The sequence below is a fragment of the Furipterus horrens genome, unplaced genomic scaffold (assembly GCF_987537825.1).
Source record: "Furipterus horrens unplaced genomic scaffold, mFurHor1.1.pri manual_scaffold_12, whole genome shotgun sequence".
NCBI classification, from domain to species: Eukaryota; Metazoa; Chordata; class Mammalia; order Chiroptera; family Furipteridae; genus Furipterus; species Furipterus horrens.
The window spans coordinates 69,649,141-69,666,116 of NW_028327182.1; the positions used below are offsets into that span (position 1 = coordinate 69,649,141).

Sequence of the window (16,976 nt, forward strand, 5' to 3'; positions counted from 1 at the left end):
TTCTGTCGGGGTTTACTCCCCTAGCCTTTCCCCTGAAGAGGTATGCCGCAAGGCAGCGGAGGTTTTTTGGAGTCAGAGTTTTCCTTCTCTGATGTGCCCTGACTGGAAGATCGAACCAGCGACACTTAGCTCGCAGGCCGACGCTCAATCCACTGAGCCAAACCAGCCAGGGGCGATTAGGATAGTACTGGCCTCGTAAAAAGAGTTTGGCAGTCTTCCCTTTTCTTGAATGTTTTTAATAGTTTAAGAAGAATAGGAGTTAGTTCTTTTTTAAATGTTTGGTAAAATTCACCTGTGAAGCCATCTGGTCCAGGGTTTTAGTGTGCCAGGAATTTTTTGATTACTGCTTTGATTTTGCTAGATGTTATTGGTCTGTTCAGGCTTTCTGCTTCTTCTTGGTTCAGTTTTGGAAGGTTGTATGTTTCTAGAAACTTAATCCATTTCACCCAGGTTGTCCAATTTCTTGGCATATAGTCATAGTAATTTCTTATAGTACTTTGTATTTCTGTGGTATTGGTTGTTACTTTTCCATTTTGGTTTCTGATTTTATTTATTTGGGTCCTCTTCCCCCCCCCCCCCCCCCCCCATGAATCTTGTTAAAGGTTTAACAATTTTGTTTTATCTTTTCAAAGACCCAGCTCCTGGATTCATTGATCCTTTGAATTGTTTGTTTGTTTTTTAGTCTCTCGTGTCATTTAATTCTGCTTTGATCTTGATTATTTCCTTCCTTCTACTCACTCTGGGCTTTGTTGTTGTTCCTCTAGTTATTTTAGATGTAGGGTTAGGTTATTTATTTGAGATTTTTTTTGTCTTCTTTGGGTAGGCCTGTATTGCTGTGAATTTCTCTCCCAGGACTGCCTTCGCTGCATCCCATAGGTTTTGGTTGTTTTTGACTTTTGTCGGTTCATTTTCATTTGTTTCCAGGTACTTTCTGATTTCTTCCTTGATGTCATTGTTAACTCATTCATTATTTAATAACATGGTATTCAGTCTCCATGAATTTGAATGTTTTTGAGTTTTTTTTTGAGGTTGGTTTCCAGTTTCAAGTCGTTGTGATCTGAGAAGATGCTTGATATGATTTCAGTTTTCCTGATTTTACAGTCTTGTTTTGTGTCCTGCCATGTGGTCTGCCTTTGAAAATGATCCAGTGCATTTGAAAAGAATGCATATTTTGCTGCTTTTTGGTGAAATGCTACATCATAATATAATGTATTTAGTCCATTTAGACTGTTAACAGCTTTTCCTATTATATTCATGATGTCTCGAACACTTCTATATATACTTGTCCATTTCTTTATTTTTATAAAGATTTTATTTATTTATTTTTGGAGGAAGAAAGGGAGAGAGAGAAACATCATGTGGGAGAGATACATCTATCGGTTGCCTCTTGCACACTGCCAACTGGGGACCTGGCCTGCATGTGCCCTGACTGGGAATTGAACTGGCAACCTTTCAGTTTGCAGGCCAGCTCTCAAGCCACTGAGCCACACCAGCCAGGGCAATTTGTCCATTTCTTTATGATAAATTTCTATAAGTTCTGGGGCTGAATCAAAGAGCTATTAGCAATAGCTAACAGGCTGCCCTTGCCAGGACTCTGCTCTGGGGTGCTGCCATTCCTTCTTTCTTCTGTCTGGTCTCCTGTGTGGGCATGCTTTGTTTTATTTTGTGTCTTACTGGAGATTTCGCACTGCTTTTCAACTATCCTCTAGCCTTTTCTGATCTGGGTGTAGCTTGTTCATTCCTGTGCTGTTCTTTTAGGTTGGATTATTAACTAGATGGCAGATGAAGCTGAAGTTTTAGAGAGTGGTAGTGATGTCATCAGCCAGTCTCACTTGGAGTTTTGGCCTTGTTAAAAGTGCGTACTCATGGCTCTGACTGCTGCCAACGTCAGCCATCCTTGCAAATGCGGTAAATGTTGACAGGTTTAAATGCACAGTGCACTTAATACAAATCTTTTGAGTGATGGAAACAAATCAGTCCTTAAATGGGTGACTTTGATGCATAATTCAGATTGGTGCTCTTAACTGTGCCAGAAGATCTGAGTGTTTAATGATGTTACATATTCAAATACATTTTCCAGTGTTTGAATATGCACTTTAGGTGACTGTTTTTTGTAAGAACTTTAATAGGAAAAATACAAAGAGGTAAAGATGTCAGTGTTGTGGCCAAACACTGCAACATGAAACCAGAGATTAAAAAATCTGTATTAGCAAAAACCAAATCAGTTTTAACAGTCAAGCCAAACTAAAGGCAAGCAGAGTATTTTCATTGTTAAAATAGGAAATAGGCTTCCATGAGGCTCCTATACCCTGATATCCCTTTGAAAGGGCTTTTGAAAATGCTGCCAATGCTCTGACCAGTGTCAGCAAAGTAGGACTGAGACTATTGGACAAGGCAACTCATGCTTGGTGCGGTTTCACATTTCATTTTCAGGATAATAACTTAATTAAATATATGTGGATTTATCTTTCAAAGTTTTAAGTTATTTCTGCTTACCAAGTATTTTGTTTTATTCTCTTTCAATGTTTTCTATCAAGTGTATCAGCTAGAGATCATTTTTACATGCTGTTGCAATATATAATCTTACACTGGTTCATAATAAGAAGCAACCATATGCTGATCATATACACAGGGTGGAGCAAAAGTAGGTTTACAGTTGTTTGTATGGAAAGTAATACAATTAATAAGAAATAACACAAGAATGAACTCTGTTTCGTATACTCACAACTGCAAACCTATTTTTGCTCCAACCTGTATATACTGGTAATTTTAGCATAAAACCTCTGAAACTTTTATTATAACCTTTTCAGAGAGCATTGATTTTCTGTTTATTATGGTCACTCATTATTGTAAAACACATAAAGTATTATGAAAAATGTATAAAAGCTGATGATTTGAGGAAATCCCAGGACTTCAGATCTCTCATTTCTGAATCCTGAAGATTAGTATTTATTGGAAATTTGGAGACACTAACTTGGGGTTGTCCTTTACAGGCTAGCCTGGAACTCAGTGCTGTGTATAATGTTGCCCATGGACTTATGTTTTTGGATACCAGGCCCTGCCTTACAAAGGGGCTGTATCAGTTCATTTGGAGATTTTCTGTTTATTTTAGGCAGTTACTTCATTGTTTTCCATCTATTTGTTGATAAGCTGATGTTGAAATTCATCAAGGAACTGCTTGGTTTTCTTTTAATCCCTCTGAGAAGTGATGGTCTTGTGGCTCAGCATAGCTTTCTTTTCTTGCAGGGCATTTTAGAAGCATCAAAGGCCAGAGCCATGCCCATCGTCATTGATGCAGTGAGTATGGCCTCTGCTCTCCTCTCCCTTTCTCATAGCCAGGTGCCCAAGGCCATCAGTAAATAGGAGGCCTTTGTTTTATGCAGGATGGGCTGTGGCTGATAGCTCAGCAGCCGGCCCTCATCCAAGGCTACCAGAAGGCTCTTCTCACACCCAACCACATGGAGTTCATCAGACTTTCTGAAGCTGTGGTGAGTTTGTTGACCACCTGAAAGACAGGGTATAAGACCTCCTTATCCTGAGGAGGGGTGAAGGACATGTTCTGTAGTTCTCCAACCACTGCTCCCTGCAGGTGCATCTGCAGGGACAGACTTGGAGATGTTGAGTGGATACATGCATATTCTATGACTCATTTTTCACATGTTAACATATATTTTTCCCTTGGTGGTACATGCAATGATGGGACATCTTCCAATCAGTGCATCTTTGATTGGATGAAATGCAGAGTGGTGGGCTCTGGGGTTACTCTGCCCCCCATGCTGTGTACTCTAGGCAGATAACTGCATCCTTATCTTGTGTTACCTCGTCTGTGAGATGTGGATAATGATAGCATGTGCCTCATATGGTATGTGAGGATGAAATGAAACAATGTTCAAGGTCTTCCCAGAGGTATCCAGCCATGTACTATGAAAATAGAGACATTTACTGAAGAAGATACAAGATACAAGAAACATTGTACACAGGACAATGACACCTTAGTTCCCTTCAAAGTAGGCACCTTGGGACCTCACACAGTTCTCCCAATCGCCATCAGCTGCCCCATCATATTTTCCTGAATCTCATCAGTAGTCTGAAATATCTTCCTTTTCAAAGGTGATTTTAGTTTTGAGAAAAGCCAGAAGTCACAGGGTGCCAAATATGGGCGGTAGGAGGGCTGAGTGATCTGGGTGACTTGATGTTTCACCAGAAAACTGCATAAAATGGGATTTGTGAGAGGTCACATTGTTCTGGTGAACCTGCCAATCACCAGCTGCCCATAGCTGTGACCTTCTGAGTCACCTGAATAGTTTCTCCAGAGGAATGTTCAAGCTTAATGCCAAATTTGATGCAGATTCGTTGCTCTACTCACTCATTTTGAATGTGACAGCCACACAGTAGACGTGCTTACTCCATGGCCTCTATTGCCCCCACTGACTAGTGCAGTGAAGTCATCATTGTTCACACATGTGCATTCCATTCCACTCTCCTTGGCTGCCAGGTTACATTGATGTCACACAAACCATTCTCATTATATTACTAATAGCTGAACTTTTTCCAGACAGACATTGTATGAAAATTCATGAGTCCTTACATATCAAGTGCCCCGTAAATGTTAGTACATTATCATTTGAAGTCCAATCCCTTCTGTAAACCTTTAAAATCCCAGCCATGAACAGTGTTCTTTACCTTTGGTCTAACAAGGCAGGGGATGGGCCCCAGAGCATTTCTACCTCCAGCCCCTGTGTTGGTATCCACCTGGCGGACTTGTGTCCTGTGATATCCTAGGCCTCTTTCTAGCTGGTGGATGGAACACTTTATTTTTGTGTGTGGGGCCATCTGTTGCCTGGGGGATTCCCTTAGATATGAGAGTCTGAGGATAAGGATGGATGGGAAAGGATGTTCCTGTCCATATTTGTGGACTCTTTTCAAGTGTCTTATGACAACTTTGTGGTGTCCTATGTTATAGCTGAGAGAACCCATGGATAGCAGTGATCGCCGTGGAGCTGTGCTGAGACTCAGCCAGGCCCTGGGGAATGTGACTGTGGTTCAGAAAGGGGAGCAGGATGTGATCTCTGATGGCCAACAGGGTGAGTGGCTTTGGGCTTCACCCAGTGTGGCCATGCTGGGTACAAGCCTTAGGAAAACCTCATTCACACAGTACAGGTACACAGTGTGTCATACACGTTTGCACATCACATGTGGTCCTTCATGTCTTACATGCTCATACATTATATGCATCACATGTGTTCCACAGAGGGACTTCCTAATGAGCTTTTAAATCACATCTTCAAATTCCATTTTTATTTCTATTTTGCAAAGGGAAGTGAGAGTCATCACTGTTGATTCTAGCTGATACCAGGTGCAGTGGCTGAAGTTCTGTTAATGATTTATAAGCAGCAGCCCAGTGGGAAGGTGGTGCTCCAGAGTCCTTGACTTGCTATCTCTGTCTTGCCTTCAACATAAATGAAGTTATTTGAATATTTTATTGTGTTTTGTCCTATTTTATAAAAATGAGTTGACTGTGAAGAAATCCTCAGAGCTGACACTAGTAGGGGAATCACTAGGTGCTGAATGTGGCAGACCTTTGTCACATTTTTTCCACGGAAGCCTGAGGACTGTTGAGTGAGAGCAAGACGGGCTGTGAGCACTTACTTGTATCTACATGGAGCATAATCAGGGATTGTATAACATTCTTGCTCCCTGAAAACAGAAAAATCTGACCTGGAGGCAAAAAGTACGCCAGTTCTTTTAACAGAATTTAATACAAAAACTGTCACCTATATAGAGTCCCTGACTAGGTCACAGAAATGAGGGCGAACAGAGAAGAGAGACTTCCTTAGTCGTATCTGCCTCACTTTGTCTCTTTCACATTCCTGGGCAGGAAATGTAGTGAAGTGTTCTCTGAGGGATCCTGAAACCTTTGGGTTCTTTTATTGCTAGAAGGTGCTCTAGACTATTAACATATTCAGAGCATATTCAGAGCATATAACAACCTCTTTCCAAGAGAGAAATTTCTCATTACACAGCACAAGTGAAGTCATGAGGATTACCAGCTGAGTCCATGCAGGGGATGCTAGCACTGTGTGTGTCTCCTTGAAGGCGGGCTCTCTGGAGTGTGAGATGCCTGGAACCTGTAGGACTGAGAGGCTGTGTGTGCTGTGCGTGTTCTTCTAACTCTATTCCTGCAGATCCCTCAGTGGTTCTGAGTCATGTCCGCTGACCACCATACTAAACAGGTGCTCTTGAGGCAGCCTGACTGCTGCCTGCCTCAGTTTCCTCTCCTGTAAAAGACAGGCTTCCTTGTTAGGAACAGTCAAGAAAGACCTGCGGATGACCTGGGACATGCACTTGCTCTAACAGCCATCTCACTTTTGCTCTGTAGTGCTCGAGTGCAGCCTGCAGGGCAGTAACCGCAGGTGTGGTGGGCAAGGAGACCTCCTGTCGGGCTCCCTGGGCGTCCTGACGCACTGGGCACTTCACGCCGGACCTGAGAAAACAAACGGGTATAGCCACATCTTCATCTATCCTACTTTGAAATTTTTGAACTGTGTAAGCTATTTTTGTAGCTCATACTTTTCGTAAGTAGCTGCTTGGAACATTCCAAATGAAATATTGGTGTTACTGTTAACATGGAGATTTCAGGGTGGGGAGCTCTTTTACTCCGTATGTCTGGGCCCCATTCCTCATTCAGTACCAATGGGCTCTGGGGCATCCCTAGCCTTTAAAGCTCTCCTGTTAACTAATGTGCAGCCAAATTTGAGAACACTGTTCTAGGAGGCCTGATTCATATCTGCTGTAAAACAGAAAATTAAAATTAAAAATGCACAGGCAGAGGTACAGCTTACCCTGAGGTAGATGCTATCCTGCAAGGTGAGTTTTCTTTAAGAGGCAGCAGAATTCTGAGATCTGGGCTTTGACCCATTTCTGCTGTCACACAGCTTTATGAGTGAATTCCAGCAGTTCCCACCTGTCTTTGTGCCTCAGTTTCTCTTCTCTGCACCCTTCACGATGACAGTGATGGCTGTACATGCCAGGGTGGAGGTTGCGGCACATCTGGCAGGCAGGAGCACCCACCCAAATGGGCCCAAGAGGTGTGTGCACACGGAAAGGAGAGCTATAGCGCGAGTCTGGTAATGGTAGGAAGAATCTGCATTCTCAGATCTTGAATATTCCCTCATATCTAAACTATCGTCCATAAACACTGGTCCAGTTTTCACCAGGGGAGAACTACTGTGTTCTAATCTTCTCCAGATGGATAGTATTTTTGATATGCCTTTTCTCAGGGAATATCAATATCAGGGGGTCTAATGGTTATTTTAACTGTAATCAAGCTGCCTTCTGCATGCCTCAGTGGTATATCAGATTAGAAGTTGCCAATTTGGGGTCTCTGGGTGGAAAGAGGAAGGAAATGAGAGCCTTTGTTGGCTTCAGGCCTCTGATGTCTGACAAAGCCATGGAGGGAGAACTCCCAACTCCACGCGCCTTGCTAACGCCTCTGTCCTCCAGTTTCAGCCCCCTCCTCGTGGCTGCCTTTGGTGCGTGCTCCCTCACAAGGCAGTGCAACCACCAAGCCTTCCAGAAGCATGGCCGCTCCACCACCACCACCAACATGATTGCAGAAGTTGGACCTGCATTCAGCAAACTCTTTGAAACCTGAGCCAATGCAAACGGGAAGAAAGTGGGCACCGTAGTGGAAGAAATTGCACTCATAACAGGAGAATCCACGCCCAATATGTCTGAATCCTCTGGGTACCAGAGCAGCATGGCTATTTGGGAGGTTTGTAAGTCTATGATACATAGGTTGACGCAGAGAATTTTAAAAATTGGGCATGCAGCACTTTTTGGCTAAATTAATATGCAGTTTTGAGATGTTGTAATGACACTAAACAAAGTACTTCCTAGCAATAATGAGAAAATGGAGAATCATTTGAGAATGAGAAAATCATTAGCCAGCTCAATTTGCGGGCTTGTTCCAAGATTGCAGAGTTCTGTTGTAGCTTCTTTGAGCTTATTTCTTCTCATTCTCTCTACCAGCACACTTCATGTTTCTTTTTAGGCAAGAAGTTCCTATTATTAGGTAGTTCTCTCAAAGGAATCCAGTCGATCGTTTACAAATATCTTCGAGAATAATAAGTTTTGCTTTGAGATCCACCAAAGGATATGGCATTCATTCCATAGCTCATTTTTCTTTTTTAAACAGTGGTTATGTTGAAAAGGTCTAGGCAGAAATACTAAGCACTGGTTGTCCTGATTAATTGGTTAAAGTATTCAGAATAATCAGTGGTCATTTTGACCTTGGAAATGTTTTTGGAGGTACCATGGAAAATCAGAGAAGGAAACTTAATGGGACAATGATACCTGAATGCACAGGTTGGGGCTCTGAAATCCTTCGTGTCTTACACTTTCATGTTTCCATGTCTGTGCACTCAAGTCTGTGTGGTGGCTGATGAGGCCCAACAGAGTGTGCATGAGGGAGATGGATGCCCACTGGTGTGCTCTCTTGGGATAAAGCCTTTGGGTGCTGGGTCTGGTGGTAGATGGTACCAAGAGGGCTCTGGGGGCACTGAACAGAGCAGCCTATGTTTGAAAATGGGTGACTGTGTACTCAGGAAGATTTAGATTCTATTAAAGAAGTTGATATGTCTGAAATTGTTGTAAATGAGACTTTTTATTGCCTTGTTAGCCTCTGGTTCACTTTTGTTTGGTTGTATGGGTGGTCTTCTTAGAAGCCTGAGAGAGACTTGTTTTCTGTCATCATTTCTCCATGGGGTTTGATTCCTGATATTTGAGTGCATTCTTACTGTTTAATAACGCCTTTTACAAGGACAAGAACTGCCCAGTTCCTTTAAAAGTCTGTCTGCCCTTGATCATTACACTTAGATGAAGCTCTGCGGCTCAGATACATCACCCTAAGCAGATCCTACTTTCTCTAAACCAGTTGTGAACTTGTAAGATTTCTTAAAATATATATGCCACTATTATTTCACATCTGACTCTAGAAGTTTGGCTAGCTATATGTGAACTTCTTCAGAAATACTCATGGACAATTTTCCTTTGGGAAATTACATCTAAATCCTGGTGACTATTAAAAGGCAGACCTGGTTGATTTCAATGTAGTTTTATATTTTTTCTTAAATAGCCAAAACTTTCAGGTTTCCTAAGTTGAGGACATTGTCAGGTACTAGGGAAATAAAAATGTATAAGCTTATCTAATTTTATTTTTTTACTAGTGCTTACCAATGTTATTAAAATGAAGTAATTTGAATAAGCCTCAAATGTTGCCATTTCTTTACATAGAAAATAAAATTTAGCAGCCACAGGAGCTATTCCTATGCATTTGTTACCTAAGTTCTTACTTTGAATTAAGTACAAAATCCCTTTGCTTAAAAAAGAGACAGGAAGTATACCCAAGTAGCCAGGGGTCAATACTTTTAAATGAAGTTTTGTAATTGTTTCCTTGTGTTTGTTAATAAACCTGAGTACTCACTAGTCTTACTGGGAGCTTCCCTGAGACCAGGATAGCAGCAGGAAGTACTAGCTGGGCAAGTTAGGCATCAGGGGACAGTCTGCTTCGCCAGTACTGAGTCGACCCTATTTGGGCATCTCCTTGTAAGGGGCTTGCCCTGCTATATGGGCTCTTTGCTCTACTGGGTCACTTACTAAGTCAGCTTCCAAATGAGTTTCCTTGTCAGTAGAATAGGAACACCAATGCCCTTGAGGGTCATGAAGGTCAATGACAAAGTCAACATGGCTGCCGAGCCACACCAGGCTACCTACAACTGTGCCAGCGTAAGCTTACCTGCTGCCCGAGGCTGTACCTGGCCAGGACCTGAGAGCTGGGGGAATCAGCAAGAGGGTCACCCCATATCCTTCTGGTTCACTGAACAGCAATAGCTCCCCACCTGCGGCAGAAAGGTGAGGGGACCAAGACCAAGGCCAAGGCCATTTGGCTCAGTTTCAGGTTGTCTGTCATGTGCCCTCCTGTGTATTGACCTCTGTCAAACCTCTGTGTCTTGTTCACATCCCTACCATCTCTCAGTTCATCACTGCCCAGCACTTGAGGTACAGGCAGCACAGCCAAATCCCTCCAAGATCTCCATGGAATAAGGGGTGCCCTGGAAGCTGCTGCCCTGTTGGCCCCACTCACATGTCCCATCTGTCTTCCTATGATATCTTCTGAGACCCCCACTTAAGACTTACATCCTGGCCCTGGCTGGTGTGGCTCAGTGGATTGAGCACTGGCCTGTGAACCAGTGTGGCCGGTTTGATTCCCAGTCAGGGTACGTGCCTGGGTTGTGGGCCCAGTCCCCAGTTGGGGGCGTGCAAGAGGCAACCACAGATTGATGTTTCTCTCTCTCTTCCCTCCCTTTCCCTCTCTAAAAATAAAATATTAAAAAAAAGACTTACATCCTGGATTCTGGGCTTATGGACATGGGCTGGCTGGGTTATATCACAGATGATGTTGGCTGATTTAACTAAACTGCACTTGGTGTTGGTGGCTGTTGGTACTATAAAGAAATCCATTTTTTAGCCCTGGCTGATGTAGGTCAGTGGGTTGACTGCCGGCCTGCAAATCAAAGGGTCGCTGGTTCAATTCCCAGTGAGGGAACATGCCTGGGTTGTGAGACAGGTCCCCACTTGGTGGCGTGTGAGGGGCAACCGATTGATAAGTCTCTTAAACAATGATGTTTCTCTTCCTCTCTTCCCTTCTCCCTAAAAATAAATTTTAAAAAATTAAAAAAGAAATCCATTTTTAGCCATAGTTACTGACACACCAATGAGATGGTATCAGTTTGATTTATTTTAATGTTGACTAAACAGCCACAGTGGAAAACTTTAATGTAAAGCTTCTATAGTGACAAGCAAGTACAGACCACATCGTGAGCCTGTGGTTCCCACTTCATGTATCCTTAGCTCCTAGGTTTGTGGTCTTCTAACCTCTGACCCAGTAGTTCCCAGGTGGATGTGCTGCTCCTGTCCTGCAAAGGGGGAGGAAGAAGGTCCCAGCTGAGCAGGCTCACTTGGCTCAAGGAGTAAATGGGCAAGATGGTCAGGGCTCAGAGTGACGGGGCACTGCCTGTGTCCTGATGCTTCCACTGGTTTGGGCCACACTAAAGGAAGCAGCCGGATGCTTAGAAACAGTCATGTACTGCCTCCCCCTGGCGAGCTGGGGAAGAGCCACTTGGGGCAGGAACGGGGACTGAGCAAGAACGCAGGTCTGCTCCTGTGTCCACCCGAGTCCTCGAGCGCACATGTCCCCGGGCCTCAGTGTCCCTCCTGGCTCTGACTACCTCCTCACATTCATCACAGGGTGGGTTTCTGTGCTCACAAGCAGCATCAGCACAGGGGATGAGCTTTGACCTTTCCGTGTTTGCGTGATGGCAGCTGGTTTACACAGCACCTCAGGGTAGTCATCTCAGGCCTGTTGTCACTAGTCCTTGGTGGCAGTGGCTCACCTTAATACTGATGCCATGGGCAGCAAGGTCCTGGCGCAGGGTGTCGCATGCCTCCAGCAGGGGTTGCCTCTCCAGGAACTGCTGCTGCCGGGCCTCCCTGTTAGCCTCTCCTGTGGCCAGGGCGAACTGCCGGACCTTGAGCCGGAATCGAACCAGCTCCTCCACCACGCTGTGCAGAGTGGCTGAGCTGCTGTCCCCTGAAACAAACTTCACCCAGGTGGAATGGCATAACCAGCAAGATCCTGGCAGCAGCCCAGACGACCATACCTGACAGGCCAGTGAATTCTGGGCTCAGCCCATCCAGCACGCGTCCTCCCCAGGGTGCTGTGGGGAACTCTCGGCTGGCTGTTCTCACTGGGCTGGGAAGAGAGGCCGTGAAGTTCTGGGCCATTGGCAAGTCTTGCTTTCTCCTGAATGTCTATCACCCAGGCAGAGCTCAGGGCTCCCACTGCAGGCCTCAGAGTCATCTTGGGCGAGGCCTAGAGCTGGATTTCCTCCCTCCAATCCTGGACTCACACTAACAAGCCAGGAGCAGGTGTTCCACAGATATGCTAGCATCTAAAGATGTTTCATTATCATCTAGTTCATTAGGCAGAGTCTAGAACTCTTAAGCCTTATTGGCCAATGAAACCCAATCTATTCACTCTAACCAAATATTTAAAACAATGTAGATACACCACATGACACACACAATGTTTTCACTGGATAGTTGGAGACCAACAGTCTCAGTGCACAGCTGGTTGCCAGAAGTCCTCTCCCCTATACGGTTTCTTCGTGATGGAGAACAATCCTAGTGGCTGTTTGTGTTTGTATGTGTGAAAGAAGAAACCCACATTTTCCTTTGGGTCAAACTTCTTAAACCTCATAAGGTCTTCAATTATTGCTCTGTCCCAAGCCAAGAATAGGCCATTTCTCTGAGAAGCCTGATAAGAATAATTCATGTTGTAAAAATGTGAATCCAAAGTAGGCCCCAGTGTCAACCCTCAGGGTAAGGGAAGTGCACGAGCTATTTATGACAAGGGCCAGGGGAGAGTCTCATGTGAAAATTAATACATACTGCAAAAACTTGTGTCACCTCAGACTAGTCACTTGTACGAACTGGCTGACAATCCCTGGACAGCCTAAGAAAGGACATTAAATCTACCAAGTAATCAACGTCTATCAGTAAAACAAACTTGGAAATTATCACAAAGTCACTGCAACTTGTGTTTAGGTCAGAAACTCACTGCACTTAAAGGTCGTAAGAGATGTGCACCAGCTCACAGGAGACACTCCCTGTCATAGCATGGAGGCAGCTAGGAGACAGACCTCCATGACTCCCGCCTCCAGCCAGGACCCCAAGTGGCAGGCTCCCCCAAATGCCAGGCAGGGGAGTTAACATGGCAGCCCCCCTTCAAAGCATTAAGCAGCTGTTCTGTGCCACAGTCCAATGGCAGGGAGGACCCTGGCAGTGCTGTGAAGGAATCTGGGAAGAGGGGCTGATTCCAACGTCTGTGCAGCCAGATCTTTCCACATTAACAACCTGCTCACATGCCATGTTTTCTAAAATGGCTATTTTAGCCCTTACCCCATCTTCAAAAGTCCTAAAGTTGTTAGGTGTGGCAGAGCAAGGTGGGCCTGTTGGAGCCTCATGAGCATCCATGCAGAGGGCAGCCTGCTGAGGGGGACAGCCTGAGGGGTAAAAAGGTTGCCCAGGCAGGGAGCAACGGGAGAGTCAGAGCTTCAGTGAGTGAGGAGGGAGAGTAATATCGAAGGAAATATGTTTAGGATACTGGAAAGCAGGTTTCTCACTATAGGAGAGGGAGTTACAAATAAAAAGGGGGGAAAGCAGAATGAACCCTTTGTTGGGGGACTGGAATTAAAAGTGTTGGTGGTAAGCCCTGGGTTTCAGTCAATGTAGAGCCAGTGATACAGAAATGAACTTGGATACTGTGTGCACACTGTGCACATACGCATCTCCCAGCTCTGCCCACCAAGGGCTGGGAGCAGCTGTGGCCTGGGCAGTGAGTACATCCAGCACTCAGGTCCTGCCTTCTGACTCCTTTCTCTACTAAGGAGAAATGGCCTGGCTTGGGGCAGAGAAAGTACCAGGTGAGACCCAACAGCTGAAAGCATGGCGAGTTCTGCCACAAAGGGCTCATGGGGAGAATGGGGGAGCCCAAGGATAGGGACTGGACTGATCTCTGTTTGTAGGGGACACACTGCGGGGCTTGGCTGGCAGCTTACTTTCAGGAAAAATGTCCTCTTACTGTACATATGTCTGTACATTTTGAGATTCTTTCTAAATAAAAAACACCAACACCCCCAAACGAGTGTGGACAGAAGTGGCGACACACACCGCTCTGCAGAGCTAAGATGGGCTGCTGGTTCTGCTCAGAACTGCTGCAATTTCAGTTAATAAGATGTCAGCTCTGGGTGGTAACCTTTTAAGGAACGGAATGTATTTTGAGCATATAAATAAATTTGCGATTTAATTATCCACTAAAAAGGGGAGGGGGAACAGTTCTTATTGTATTAGCTTGTAAATATCCCACAGCTGAGGAATGAAAAGAGAAAGGTGTACCTGTTGTTCTGCCAGAGAAATTCCAACAGTCTCAAAAAACTGCTCAACGTAGGAGACGATGGAGCCGAACACAGCAGGACTCCTAGGACCACTGGGATCCTGTGACAGATTACCCAAAGAAGGCTCTTTAACAGCGGGGGACACTCCGTGTAACAGAACATGGAGTGACCTCACAGGTCACTTCTGCCTGTCACACCTCTGTAAGGGTGTGAGTCCTGGCAGGAGACACTCACTGGCAAATCAAATAACCACGGGGCAGTAACAATCCCGCACCAGAGTTCACTGACCTGGAATATGGGCATGTGTTATGGTCTGAATGCTGTGTCCCCCCAAATTCAGACATTGAAACCTAACCCCTAGCATGAATGTATTAGGAGATGGGGCCTTTGGGAGGTCACTGGGTCACAAGGGCACAGCCTCATGAATGGGATTGGCACCAAGGCCCAAAGAGGGGCAAGGCTGGGTGGGCACTGAGTCAGGCTCCCAACACAGGGTATCCTCCCCTATTTCACGTTGCAGCAATAAACTCAGGTTACTCTGAGCAAACAGGAGGGTTAAAGGTTCCTATATCAGCAAACGTGTAATGCTGACTCTCAGTGTTCTGGGACGTCCCTGTGCCCCACATACACCTGTAGCTACTTCTCTGGGGTCAGGGAAGTGGCTGTCTCTCTTGCAGTGCCAACAGGGCAGGCCACATTGGGGGTGAAGCAGCTTCAAGTACTTAAGGGAGGTTAATTAGGAGAGGCCTGGAAGCTATCAGTTGTGGGAGATGGGAAGGTGGCATCTGTTCCTTATGAGGAAAAACCAAACAAACAAAACCCCTCGTTTGTGGCCCTGTTCTTGGAGTTACCTTAGTGACCACCTTCAGCTGTCTGTTCCCTTGGTGAATGAGACCCATGATGGCATCCACCGCCCCGGGTGTGTCAAAGTCGTCTGCCAAGGCAGCCTTCACAGCAGCCTTGGTGTGGCTGAGCCTTGGAAAGATGAGGGGAAACAAATATGTGTCCCTCACTCCTGAGCCCACCAGGGGCAGGGAGTCTCCCCTTAGGCACAGCACGCTTGCGTTCCTCTCCTGCCCCGTGGCTGCAGCCCGTCTTCTCCCTTCCTCCACCCTCAGACCCATCGTGAGCAGTCTCCATGGTGAACGTCCCCTTCTCCTCACCTTCCCAGCCCACGAGAAACTCAGGGGCCCTTGGCCTCCCTCCTCCCCTCTTGTACTTCAGGCCGTGTCCTGCGGCACCGTCATGTCCCTCAGCCTTCCTTTGTCACTCTGCACATTCGCATCTGCACACCCACCACATGTAACCAACCTCTCCAAGGCTTTGTTTCCACATCTAACTCTCTGATGCCCATCTTGACTGGTCTTGGCCCCACTTCCTTTGGATTCCCCTCTTTCTGGACATGGGGAAGGATTGGGGTCTGGGCAATCTTGCAGTTGGGTGGCCCTGGGAACAGTTCTGGCCATGAGGTGTCCACATTTGGGCCAGAACATTGAATGGCGGAGGCAAAGTCCCTGGAGCCCTCGCTTCCCTCCAGCCTGGCACCCTCGCAGTGACAAGAGCCTCTGTCCATTACACACTAATAAACACCAGCGGGAAAACTCATCTAGGCAAACATGTTATTTACAACTTTCACAGCCACCCCACAGGCAGGGCCTCCTCATTTCTCACCAAGCGGAACCAGAGCCAGAGGGAGCTTCTGCACCAGCGCTCTCAAGTGTCCTTAGTCTCCAAAAGCCTCATTTCCCTCTAGGAAGCTCCATGTCGGGCACCCAGGGCTCTCTGGGCAAATCCCAGGATGGCACTTACCTTTCCCACAGCACGTCTTCCCAGATGGGGGCACAAGCCAGTTGCCCCTTCATGTAGGCCCGAGCATCCTGGACAAATGCAGCTATAGCCAGGAGGAGGTGCTTTGCTTCCAGCATGGTGCTGTCGCTGTAGTTGATGGCTGAGGAAGGGGGGGAAGTGGTTACCTGGGGGTGCCCGCTGAGCGCGCCCACACCCAGCAGACCCAGAGTTTCCTAGCCAGGCTGTCCTCACATTACACCAGAAACCCAACAGGGAGGAAAGGACACACAGCAGCTTCCTATATTGTGCCTCCTTGAGGCCTGTCCCGCACAGGCCATCTGTGGGACCTGACTCAGGTGTCTCACCACCTCAGAACAAGGAAAACCTCTCCCAATCCCTCTAACAGATGGACAGACAGTCAGCTGACTGCAAAGTGGGAGAAATCCATTTGGGTGCCTGAAGCAGCTCAAAGACCACCTGGTGCCATGAGGGCTTTGGGCTCAGTATTTCAGGAGAGGGAGAGAGGATTAGACCTCAAATTCAGCATGTTGGAGTACATGGTGACAGATTTAAGAACACTCACTCCACCTGGGCCAGCCGCTGAGCCACTGGACAGTTGCGTCTAGGCTTCCACACGAAGGGCACAGACAGAGTGGTGGAAGTGTGTTAGCTACTCCCCAAGTGGTGGGGGTCAGTGTCCTGGGGCTATCGTGCCTCACTCAGTACCACAAATCAGGGGGCTCACATCAGTAATTCATCCTCTTTCAGTTCTGGAGGTAAAAGAGACTACAATTAAATGGAGGGTCCTTCCTTGTCTCTTGCAGCTTCTGGTGGCTCAGATGTTCTTGGCTTGTGGCTGCACCACCCTAATCTCTGCCTTCCTGGTCACATGGTTGTGCCCCGTGCACAAGCTGAGGAGCCCACTTGTCCCCAAAGGGAACCTGCTTCTCCTGCAGTGCCAGACATAAAAACCAGAGGCAATATTGCTATGATAGTGGTCAAGTCAGACAGGGCAGTGCATGTCCCCAGACCTCACCTTCCAGGGTGGAGACCTCTGGCCCTAGGGACACAGCACTAGACAACCCTCCCCAGAGCAGCACTCAGTATCGCAGCACAGCAGTGACTGCCCACTCTGGGTGGGATCCCATTTTGAGGGATCCTGGTTCAGTCCCT

The 16,976-nt window shown here is 46.3% G+C and overlaps 2 protein-coding genes and 1 long non-coding RNA gene across 4 annotated transcripts in view; 1 reads left to right on the forward strand and 2 right to left on the reverse strand.

Annotated features, from left to right (window-relative positions):
- The window catches only part of NAXD (NAD(P)HX dehydratase), a 42,289-nt gene extending 33,643 nt beyond the window's left edge, over positions 1-8,646 (forward strand). Inside the window, exons 6-10 of the mRNA XM_090258719.1 lie at positions 3,247-3,297; positions 3,384-3,488; positions 4,964-5,084; positions 6,380-6,500; positions 7,504-8,646. Of these exons, the coding sequence (XP_090114845.1) occupies positions 3,247-3,297; positions 3,384-3,488; positions 4,964-5,084; positions 6,380-6,500; positions 7,504-7,654 (549 nt within the window). The 3' untranslated portion in view covers positions 7,655-8,646. The remainder of the gene's footprint in view (positions 1-3,246; positions 3,298-3,383; positions 3,489-4,963; positions 5,085-6,379; positions 6,501-7,503) is intronic.
- Positions 5,975-10,688, reverse strand: LOC149996326 (uncharacterized). The gene is made up of 3 exons (XR_016507495.1): positions 10,405-10,688; positions 9,797-9,899; positions 5,975-6,484 (listed from the first exon to the last, which is right to left on the reverse strand). It is a non-coding gene; the product is annotated as an uncharacterized LOC149996326 (long non-coding RNA).
- Positions 10,689-10,775: 87 nt separating this feature from the next.
- CARS2 (cysteinyl-tRNA synthetase 2, mitochondrial) overlaps positions 10,776-16,976 on the reverse strand; it is a 51,126-nt gene continuing 44,925 nt past the window's right edge. The window contains exons 11-16 of one of the 2 annotated variants that reach the window (XM_090258717.1): positions 15,825-15,963; positions 14,867-14,990; positions 14,017-14,115; positions 13,021-13,124; positions 11,454-11,660; positions 10,776-10,976 (exon numbers count right to left, since the gene is read on the reverse strand). In XM_090258717.1, the coding sequence (XP_090114843.1) occupies positions 10,931-10,976; positions 11,454-11,660; positions 13,021-13,124; positions 14,017-14,115; positions 14,867-14,990; positions 15,825-15,963 (719 nt within the window). In that variant the 3' untranslated portion in view covers positions 10,776-10,930. The remainder of the gene's footprint in view (positions 10,977-11,453; positions 11,661-13,020; positions 13,125-14,016; positions 14,116-14,866; positions 14,991-15,824; positions 15,964-16,976) is intronic. The other variant, XM_090258718.1, reaches the window with a different exon arrangement.